Here is an 11,498-nt window from a genome sequence, read left to right as displayed (position 1 = left end):
TTTTATCTTTAGATCTCTATCATAACTTTATTGCTGCCCAAACTTAACCCTGCTGTCAAGGTTACGGCAGTGCCCGTGTTCTTTGGCTTTGAGTTAATTAGTGAGAACGCGAGCCTGTGCGTTCCGTAATCATCAAACAAACTTCACCTGGTGGTTACAGCAGGAATAGGAAGTCTATCATAAATCACTCTTGCAGGTGATGTTCTGCAGCTCCGATATGATGCTATGCTGTCTGCTACACTTCAACCGACCACACTGTGGTAGATTAAGACCATGAATTGATCATGCAAATATCAAGTAGTTAATAACAGTATATAACTGTGAAGTTATTGCAGACGAGTGAATTGATTATGTGATATTTAATCGTATAATGTACTATATCTCATAAATTAAATAGTAGATTAGAGTCTTTTCTCAAAATACAAAGACAGTAGGGGCGACTTGCCGTGTACTTTTTACTTAGGATTTTTTACAACTGTATCTTTTATATATATCTTTTCTGTGTATGTCACCAAATATGCACAATATCCACAAATAATACTGTCCACCACACACAAGTGTTTGAAAAGTAGCTGTAAGATATCCACTTTAATTAGTACGCATGCTTTTTCTTCATATTGGATGAAATAATCCAACCGTAAAAACAGAACGAGAAGAGGGAAATTTAAGGACCAGATTTCATCAAAATTAAGAGATCAGCTCACAGCAATTATCAAGATTTGTCCATCTAAACGCTACCCGCTGTAGTTGTTCATTCCAAAAGACGGGGAGGAATATTACACACAACATGCTTGGCCCTGGAAGAAGCCAGTCCACACACGTGCGCTATCGCACGCGCCTTCTCAAAATTGTGTGAGATAGACCCTAAACATTACCCCTAATTACAACCGCCGCCCCCTCTAACGAACTTTCCCCGAGTCCCCGTCCCCGCACGTCTCGGCCGCCCTTCGTTTATGTACACCCCAATACCGGGAAAAAGTCCTCCCTTCTCTAACAAACAAACGAAAGGTTTAAAACAAAAAAAGTAACGAACTAACGGTTACCGTCAGAAGTCCGAGAGAGACACCGACGACGACAACGGCGACGGCGCCGCCGGCGAGGCCTGCTGCTGCCGGAGCCGCTTGAAGTAGTCCCGGATGTCGAACCCCTCGACGGCGTCGGCGGTCCCGTCACAGCTCGGCGCGAGCACCTCCTCCTCAAGGTCCTCCAGCGGCGCGAGGAAGGGCGGGCGGTTGACGTCGGCGAGCAGATCCCACTGGACTCCCCGGAAAAAGGGGTGGGCCTTGACTTCCTCCGCCCCGCCGGCGTACCCCAGCCGGCGGGCAGGGTCCTTGGCGAGGAGGCGCGCGATAAGGTCGGTGAGGTCGGTGCGCTGCCGGCCGGTGAACTCCGGCTGGCGGGTGAGGACGTTCCGAAAGGTCTCCTTGCGGTTGCGGCCGCGGAAGGGGGTGCGGCCGTAGGCCATCTCGTAGGTGAGGATGCCGACGGCCCACCAGTCGACGGCGAACTCGTGGCCGTCGCCGCGGACGACCTCGGGGGAGACGTACTCCTCCGTGCCGACAAAGGAGTGGGAACGCTCGCAGGAGGCGACACCGGCGGAAATGCTGGGGCGGCGGCGGCTGACGGGAGAGACGCGGGCGGACTTGGCCTTCTTGAGCTGGTGCGGGAGGTGGCCGGTGACGTCGGGAGATCCGCCGCCGGGACTGGCGTGGCCACCGAAGAAGATGCGGGTGAGGTTGCGGCGGTGGTGGTGGTAGCCGCGTCGACGCCGATGATTGTTGTCGGGTGGGGAGGGGAGGGAGATGGGATTGATGGAGGAGGGGGAGGAGGGGAGGGGTTTGGGGGCGAGGTGGCGGGAGAGGTCGAAGTCGGTGAGGGTGACGTGGCCGGAGGCCTGGAGGAGGACGTTCTCGGGCTTGAGGTCGCGGTAGACGATGCCGAGGGAGTGGAGGTGGGCGAGGGCGGAGACGATCTCGGAGAGGTAGAAACGGATGGCGGCGGGGGAGAAGATGCGGTCGGAGAGGGAGTACCGGAGGGCGTTGAGGTCGCCGCCGGGGCAGAAGGGGACGGCCCAGGCCAACAACTCGGGGGTCTCCAAGGAGCCCAGCAGGGAGGGAAGGAAGGGGTGGGGCCCGAGGCGGGAGAGGACGGAGAGCTCCCAGCGGGCGCGGCGGTCGGCGTCGGGCTTGGCGGTGGGGGAGTGCTTCTCCACCACCTTGAGGGCGAACACCGGCGGCCGTGACGGGTGGGCCGACCGGTCGGTGACCAGGAAGACGGTGCCCATCGCCCCCTTCCCCAGGACCCGAACCGCGGTCAGCTTGTCCAGGTCCAGCTCCATATCACATTAATCCAATCAAATGATGAATTCTCTACTCCCTTTCCCTCTCTCTCTTATCTCCTGATATCCTTTCCTATTCCCTCTTCTCTTGTTCGTGAATGTAGTTATAATGGTGGCCTGGGGATTTGGGGGATGAGGAGGAGGATTCTTGAGAGAGGCCTGTTCCCAAGAGGAGGGATATAAGGGAGGGAGGAGGAGGGGAGGAGGTGGGGGAAGGAAAAAGGTGATGCGTTGGCTCCTGTGGGGTTGTTGCTTGCATTATTTTTAGAATTTATCTTTTATTTTCCCCTTAAAAGATTTAAGAGTTGATTATTTATTTATGTTGTGTAGTTGTCTCTGTATTTATTATTATTTAATTATTTAGCTGTCTCTTGCTTTTATTAGTAGGCGCTCTTAGCTTTATTTAGTTGGAATCCGATGACCCGTAGGTGGAGTGAATAGCTCGCCTAAGTTTTATTCTTGCATATGAGAATTGCCGGGTGAGATTTGTCTGGCCAAACACGGTGATTAGACTTTATATATATATATATGTGTGTTTTTTTATAGTAGAAAGGATCTTATGCAACTTTATTATCATTTTTTTTTTTTTCAAACTGTCAGAGGTTTTAATCCCATACGTAACTGCTTTGAAACTCGAGGCTCAAATTGTACCATCCAAAAGATGTTCGAGCATTGACGTAAAACAATAATATATATAATTAACTTGGTCAAATATCTTTATTTACATAGATACATCATTAATGTTCATGATGTGTTTCTTGTGTTGTCACATCACCTAATATCTGTGGTGTTAGACGCCTGTATCTATATATATTTTTGATGGATATTATATGCCATTTCAATTTACTTGCTGGGGAAGACGTTTCGACTTTTGAAGATATGGGAAGATTCAAAAAGTGTGAAACAAAAGATTGTAGAAAAAGAAGATGAATAAATCTCAAAGATAAATCAAAAGCAAACAAACAACACTCAAGCTTCATTTACAATATAAAAACATAAATGGGCTAAAAGTTGTGATTAGTTTCTCTGGTAATCTAATAGAAAGCGGCCACTCTTGGCCACAATCCTCTGCAATGGAGTTCGAGTACAATTTCAAATAGGTGCAACTCGGATGGTATTTGTTCAACGAAATTTGTTGTAACATATTTACTCATTTATTTATTGTTGGATTAAATATTTAAATTTGAGGCTTAATTAACAAGGAAGGGAATTAGAGCTAGAAGGAAGGTAGGGTAAACACGTGCGGGGGAAAAATTTAGAATGTATAAATTGGGAATGGTTAGGTTGGATTGGACGGGGAGGAGGATGAGAAAGGGACAAAAGTACGGTTTTTTTGGGGTAGGCGCACATGGGAAGGCTCCAGAGTACCAGATCCCTAAATACACGATGTACAGCGCTCATCAAACGGTTTACTTCGAAATGAAAGGCACCAGATAAGACTCAAGGCTCGCTTGTGCTTTTGCTAAGCGTCTTGGTCCCCATGTGGATCCATCTCTCCAGCTTGATCATCAGTGGGGGCCAATCAATCTCTCTATATAGACCCCATTCTGGCCTGTTGATTGGATCAGTGCAGCCGTTGATCAAAGCCATACCTGCAAACACTATTTAGGGAAAGAGAGGATGTAATTATGTGAAAAAGTACAGAATAAACTGCAAGGAAAGAATGGTTGAGAATAGATAACAAAGGAATGATTGGGTAATGCACACTTAATTGAAGTGTTTCCTTAAGGATGGTGTGATTTTCCCAAGAGATTCAGATGTTTAGTTCTAAGATATAATGTTTAATACCTCCATGATCTCCAGGGCTCATAATCCTTGAGAACTGTGGCTTGAAATTTTAACCGGAGAAAAAAAAATGCTGCATGCTTGCTTCTGATATTATTTGCATTTACCTAATATAAAAATTAAATTATTGAATATTAAATTAATTAACTTTAAGTGCCTTGAAGAAAAAAAAATCTTAGTTGAACTAGATCCACCTCTCAATTAATAGATTAGTCCAATTAAGAAATAACATGCACGGTAGTATGTTTATTGTACTTTTTTCTGTTTTGTATGTCCATCTGTCTGTTGCTTTGCGATTTTACCGATCCACCGGCTGAGCGATGGATTTGATTCAACTAATAATCACTTCAAACGTGGGATTTTGTTTGTATTTTTTCTTTAATCCTCTAAAATGTTATAAAAGACATCTCGTACTGAGATCGACAATTTGAAATGATGAGTTGACTTCTATATATCCTATCATTAACAGCCTACGAGTAAAATCAGCATGATCCAAAACAAGCAAAGTCGTGGGTCTTCACCTAGGTTTTATATTGGTTTTCAGATGAGATATTCTGGCAATCATTCTTCATTCATGGTTGCCAAATAAATGAACAGCCCATGCTGCATTGCACACTGCTTGGCTGCTTCTGAACATTTGACACTTCCAATAGTCATCTGCACGCCTCTTGTCTCATAAACTAGTGTTAATTGAATTAGTTTGCTTGATTCAGATACCAAAGAGTTGGTGGATGATTGGTCTTCAGCACCCCAACAAATAAATCAAGCAGGGCCTCGAGACAAGATCTAGATGTCACCTATCAACTTGAAGCCAATGTACTAGTGACATCCAGTAGCAGGTTAAAAAGTGCTCTATTTTATTCGAGGATATGGATTTAAATTTTCACACTAGAGGTGGAAAGGAACGCAGGAGCACCACCTCTTTTGTTTGAGTCATTTTTAAAACAGTAGAGATCTGGCAACCGTGGCTCATTATTAGGAATAGTGAGCTTGACTTGGCCTCAATTTGATTCTTGGCTACCATTTAAGCACAGCATTGCAAGTCACTTTCTGGTGGTGGCCTTTTTCTAATCATTTTATAATTGCCCCTTGATTTCAGGCTGAGATTGGGTGATCTCCTCTTAATTTATCATCATCCTTTTCTTTTAAAATTTTCTTTTGTCATGTTTCTTCTTTTCATGAACTGTAGGAATTGATGGATGATCATCTAACAATAGCTACTGGGACCATTTCTTGAATTGCTAGAATCATTCTGTGGCGGGCACTGTGGTGTGACCACTGGCCGATGACCAAAACAGAAGATTGATATACTCTGGGCAATACTGGGGATTCTATGATCTATTATGAGGTAGCTGTGTTTTCTCCACGTTCCGTCTCTTTTTGACTTTATGGGGTATGGTTTCGAATTTCTGTGACAAGTGATCTGATTTCCAACTTACAAAGTATTGAGTATACCTTAAGTTTACGAGCTTTTAGAAATACAAAAAAAAAAAAAAAATCTTTTTCTAGAGTAGAGTGAAGGGCAAATGATCCCGCGGATGGACAATATCTGTTTTATTTAGGCCACATGATTAGTTAGCCAAGGATGTGGAGGTAGAGCACCTAAGTGTCGGACTAATCTGATTATTGTCGGATATTGATTTCAGCTCGAATCTACTTACTCTATTATATATGTATATATTTTTTTCATCCTAAAAGAAGAAAGCAATTGAGTATTCTAGATATTAGATATATTGAGAGATAGGATATGAGAGAGAATCTTATATTTTATAATCTTCAATATTTTATAGTAAAATTTTTGCATCATTTCTATTTATGAACGAAGGTCTATAGATTGAACCACATAAGTATTGAATACTCCTGTTATTTTTCTCTTTTTTTTTTCCTTTCTTGTTTTATTTTTTTTTTCTGCCTAGCTCAATAAAAAGATTAATGATAAAAAAAAAACTCAAGAGAATTGGAGTATATTAATTAGAAGCTTAACGTCAGCTTATACAGTGGAGAGAGGAAAGAAGCTGTCTCCGTGATGTAATAGGTTCATGCACCTTGGTTGATCAAAACCACCGACCCTAGAAATTTATACAAAGTATTATAGATTCATACACGTGCAAAAAGTATATAAACAAATTCTTATAGATAATGGGGAACTACCATGCGTTTGATATAAGATAAGTGTTTATTTTGACGGCTACGGAATGCTTAAAGAATACAATTGTCAAGCAACCGCCCAACCATAATGGATAAATAAAAATTTAATGAGATGATGGTAAGAGAAAGAGACAATCAAACAACAAAGCAAAAATTAGTGAATTAATTGTCTAACTCTTCTTCTTTTCCTGAGCTAATTGGAGTGGATTCTGGAACCTTTAAGACAACCAAATTGGCTCTTGACTTCAATTAAACTAATATTAGCATTTTCCACACATATGCAACCAAGAATAATCTAACAAAACACACTTTTTTGTCATACAAAATAACTAAACTAGATAAAATTGGATAAATTTTAAAAACCTTCCGAGAGTTTATGTTTATTACATATGCATCCAATAATTTGTAAAACCTACACGTACATCTAGTTAAATTAATGGCGTTGGTGAAACCATTTTTTTCATGTGCAAAGTTGAAGTTATCTTTAAACGGAGAGAAGGATGCATATATTTTCTTATATATGTAAGTGGTTGTTACATCACTTAAAATTATTTTGGTTATCTTTGAAATTTTTCTAACATGATATTTGGGTTCCATTTAGGTTAATGATTTGATTAATACTCTGTTAAGTTATTGATTAAAGTGTTCAAATGGATTATATAAAAGCTTGAGGAATGTATGGGTTATCCCATATGTTAATCATCACTTCATTATAATTACCTTTCCCTATATTACATCATTGTACTTCAATCAGGCTCAAAAACTCTCATCAGTGTCTTGCACCACTGCAGCATGAACTAGCAGCATTTATGCATGGCCTTTAAATCAAAGATCATAACATGGTGCCCCACTGTGGCTGCAGTTCACCATGGGATGTGTGAATAGGGTGAGACATAGGCACACCAAAGGCCTTTAGCCCATCACTGTTGTCGAACATGCCGACCCTGTAAGCATCTATTTTGGCTCCACGTAATTAATTCTGCTCACACATTGAGCCAAGCGGGCATCACACTCCTGGACGCTTCTCAGAGAATCAAATGACGTTATACTTGGAAGGATAGCATTTAATCTTAATGTAGGCATACGGCCATATATAGTGGCCTACAAATTGGCACATGAAGCTATGTGGGGTGTCATGCGCATTCCGTATGAAGCCATGTGATGGTCAGTTTTATGCTGTTGGATCGTAGCGTGCTTGCAGTCCTTGATTATTAGTTCCATATATTACATGTATGTTATGAGCTTTCTATATTTGCAGATTGTAGATTGTTGTCTTTGTTCATCCAGTTATGTGATATAAGTAAAGCATATTTTAGAAAGAAGTTATGAGATGAATTGTTTCTAGCAAGCTAAAGCACTGGACTGTTGTTACACAAATTGTTTTGGGGAAATGATAATTAATTTGGGAGTTAATGCATGGTATCTTATGCTTGCTTGCCTTTCCAGCCATATCATCCTCTTGCCAACTGTATTTCAATGTTTCACCCGAAGCTGGTCTCTTATATGGCTGAAAGCAGGGACAGTACTGAAAAGCTTAGCTAAGAGTTGGTTTGCTTGGCTGGTCGCAGGCTTTAGTAGTAGTTGATCAGCAAAATACATAACCACAACTAATTAATTGTTGGAAAATTTTCTGATTTTTTTTTTGCCCATGATTTTCTTCAGAATCTCCTTTCAAATTAAATGTTGCAGTGAGAATTACATAAGAACTACCATGACATTAGAAGAAAAGTAGGGGATCAATTAGTGACGGTAATTTGCTTGAAGGTTTGGAAGGAAAGAAATAACCGAATTTTCTTAAAGAAGAATGGCTCTGTTCTTTCAGTTTTGTCCAACATTCTGCGAAGTTTTCAGAGTAAAAAGCATATTTATTTTTGGAAAACTATTGATGATCATGAGAGGATCTGAAATGCTATTTGTTATCTCCTGTGATGATGCAAGGATCAGCACCTGGCCGCATTTAGCTTACTCTATCGTGCATTTAGCTGTTTCTTTGATAATACTTCTCTTGTAACTTATTCTTTACTACAATAAAAAGGGGTAGCTTCCTGCTACCCTCTGTTTACCTCAAAAAAATGATCGTTACTTTATGCTTCTCATTAACAATCAAGATGGACTGTATTGGCTGCATTGCACGATCAGAATTTCATCCTTACTATTTTTATTAGCAGCTAAATTGCATTATCAACATTTAGTAGTATGTCATGGAATGTGCAAAATATGTAGCTTAAAGCTTTAGAAGATATTGCTCCTTTTTCTCCTGTTTAATTTCAAAATTTTCTCTTGTGAAATGATTTCCACAAACTGTCTTGTGACAACGCCTAGCTAGCAGACAAAAGGTTGGGTAACTTGTTTTCATGGGTCTTCTAACTTGCTAACATTTGTGGCTTACCCTATAACATGATCCGCCTTTATTTCATGACTGCCTCGATGAGTTGCAAAGCCTTCCAAGTGACTTTCATGTGCCTCTTATTATTCATTTGGTCAAAATCATAGCCACTATAGTTACTAAATCATATCTCCCTACCCAATCAACCCATCTCGACATTACAATCATAGCATTATGAAGGATAAGATCAACACATCCACTTTCCCTGACGCATATAATATGCATTTTGGTGATAACATTAAACCATCACCTAGAAAAATTAAATTAAACTCACTGTTATGTGCCAAGCACTAAGAGAGGCCGCTCATCCAACCAAAGAAACACTAATCATGGAGCCTCAAGTTAAACTCCATATTGACTGCCAGAATCCACAGGCGATTATGAAGCTAGAAAGTTCCAAACTCAAGTGTTAAAGTATGCTGGTGAAGCTCATAAAAATTAGAACATGTCCTGTTTGTTTCTATGAGAAGGCCATGTGCATGACTAGGCCTTGCTGAAGTGTGGATGCCATTTAAAGCTTTCTTTTAGATGGTTTTGGGGAACAACCTAACATGTTTATGATGCCTATTCCAAGCCTTGTCAAAAGGTCCAAAGTGCGAATCCCTTCTCTCTCTGGTCCGGTCCAAAAAGAAAAGAGAGATGGAGAAAATAAGATGAAGAGGTCCCCAACCAAAAGTTCCTGTTGCACCACTTTAGGGTACATGAAGACTAGCCTAGTGTTCTCTGCTTCATTCCTTCTTTTTGGCTGTTTGGCATGACATGTCCACAAGAATATGTTCTTTTTAGCTACACAAAGATCAGAAGTTCGAAGTCTCAAAAAGAGGTGGGGCTTGGTCGGCCATCATTTGGTCGTGTGAAAACCTTAAGTTCCACTTCTTAAGCGGGGGCAAAGCTGCCTTAGTTCCCTTTGTGTTGTTCCACCACTGCATAAAGACGAAGGCAGCAAGTATGATGCGCTTTAAAGCAAAGGGAGGAGGATTTCTTATGACCGACATGGTCGGCCATCATAGTCTGGTGACGATGGAAAGAATGGCTCTTGTTTATGATTTGAATATTGTTCCTTGATGATACAAAAGGGAGACATACATTGAATGAAAGAAAGGTATAGAATAAAAATCAAATCATTTATAAATGTTATCCTTTCTCTCATGCCATCGTCACTCTCGTGCGAGAGCAATCTTATTGTTCTAATTTATCAATTTAGCCGTAATAGAAGAAGAATTGCGACCATGTCATTCTCTAAACTTCTATGACTCCTACTCGGTTGTTAAATATTTTACACGCTGACTCTCATGATCTTATTTACGCAAGAATAATGTAGTAAATATATGGTTTTATCAAAAAAAAAATAATAATAATTGTGACCATGTCACTGACTTTGTTTTGGAGATATATTAGTTGTCCAAAATCAATGCCCCTGCGGTTGGTATGATGTCCAAACTAGGAAGACAGAATGCCCTTTACGTTTGCATTTTTGTTGGTCAGGTCCAGTCCGATCTACCTAACCCTTCAAAAATTGGTTCGGTTCTGGGTTTGCTATTAGGGTTGGTAGGTTTTGTTCTTATATATGTAAGATTTATGTCACAAACCCATATTTCTTAACTATAGTATTCTTTTATATACTTCGTTTTGTGGAAAGTCGATCATTTGGACTTGTGAACAAACTTAACCCATCATGACTTCGACCTTTCTGGACAAGCAATCTTTATTCCTTTTCAAAAAACTGAAGGTAATGCAGTTCATATCACACCATGCTTTCTTAGTGCACACTCTTGCGGAGATCTTCTGGACCAAGCATGATCACCTTTCATGTCTGTGCCATTGCTTGCTCAAGTGTTTTCCGATCATTCTAGCTTCATTTGCTAGCTTCTCAACAATTGCATATCCTTCTCTATAAATGTGAGCAACTCTCTGTATTGAAAAAAAAAAAGAAAGAAAGAAAGAAAAAGGTAATCAACCGTCAAACTCCTCAAATTCTCAGGAACTTGGTGGACCCTCCTGAAGACTTCTCTTGCACTCACATTACCAGAGAAAGAAACCGTGGTCAATATTTTGGCTTCTCCAATAGCGTGGATTCGATCATCTAAAATATGGGTTCATAACTTTCCTCAACCTCTACGGCTAACTATATTAGAAGACGGTCTAAGATGTAGAATTTTGAATCCAAAATATCGAAGTATTGTGCCCTTTTCATTGAGGAAAAAAAGGCATCAGCTACAGCACAAAACCTTGGCCCTATGTCATCCCAATGGCCATCTCCCAAAACCTTGAACCACGTTGATGGCGTTCGAGCACTCGAACTTCTAGTTAAATAACAAGTAGCCTAGTCTGGATCAATTGGCTATATCCAACGGTGAAGGTTCTTTATCCACATCTTAGAAGTTTTTCTCAAAATTCTCCATACAACTAATTTTTCAATCATTTTAATTTATGAAATAACTAGTAATGTTAGTGTTCCTTTCCTTTTCTTTCTCATTGAATGGTGCATGATTCAATCTTCCATCATTTTGACGAAAAAAATGAACTTTTTAAAAGATAAAAAGAAGGCTGGATTCGTAAATCCATGGAACCCTATAGCTTTAAACTAGATGCATGGTTCACACATGAAGAGCTCACGGCATGGAGATGTAAAGGCCGAGAACTGCACCACTACCCTGACCGAGTGCATTTCGTTCTAGATGTGATGTTGTTACTTGTAGTCAAACATTCCTCCTGTAAATTATTTGATGCACTAGCTACCACTCATTGGAGATGATGATCATTAGATATCATTTGCCACCTAGGCTAGAAGTCCACAATCGACTGAATTCTAGAAGCCCATCATTGGTGGGTCCACTGCCG

The 11,498-nt window shown here is 40.7% G+C and overlaps 1 protein-coding gene across 1 annotated transcript; it reads right to left on the bottom strand.

The window, feature by feature from the left end:
* Window positions 1-570: 570 nt before the first annotated feature.
* LOC105038914 (serine/threonine-protein kinase UCN-like) lies at window positions 571-2,563 on the bottom strand. The gene has a single exon (XM_010914834.4). It carries the CDS (start codon window positions 2,336-2,338, stop codon window positions 1,046-1,048), a length of 1,293 nt encoding a protein of 430 aa, XP_010913136.3. The 5' UTR covers window positions 2,339-2,563; the 3' UTR covers window positions 571-1,045.
* Window positions 2,564-11,498: the final 8,935 nt, after the last annotated feature.

The sequence above is a fragment of the Elaeis guineensis genome, chromosome 1, assembly GCF_000442705.2.
Source record: "Elaeis guineensis isolate ETL-2024a chromosome 1, EG11, whole genome shotgun sequence".
Taxonomy (NCBI): domain Eukaryota; kingdom Viridiplantae; phylum Streptophyta; class Magnoliopsida; order Arecales; family Arecaceae; genus Elaeis; species Elaeis guineensis.
Note: the sequence above shows the minus strand (reverse complement) of the source record. Positions and strands in the feature narration are given on the sequence as shown.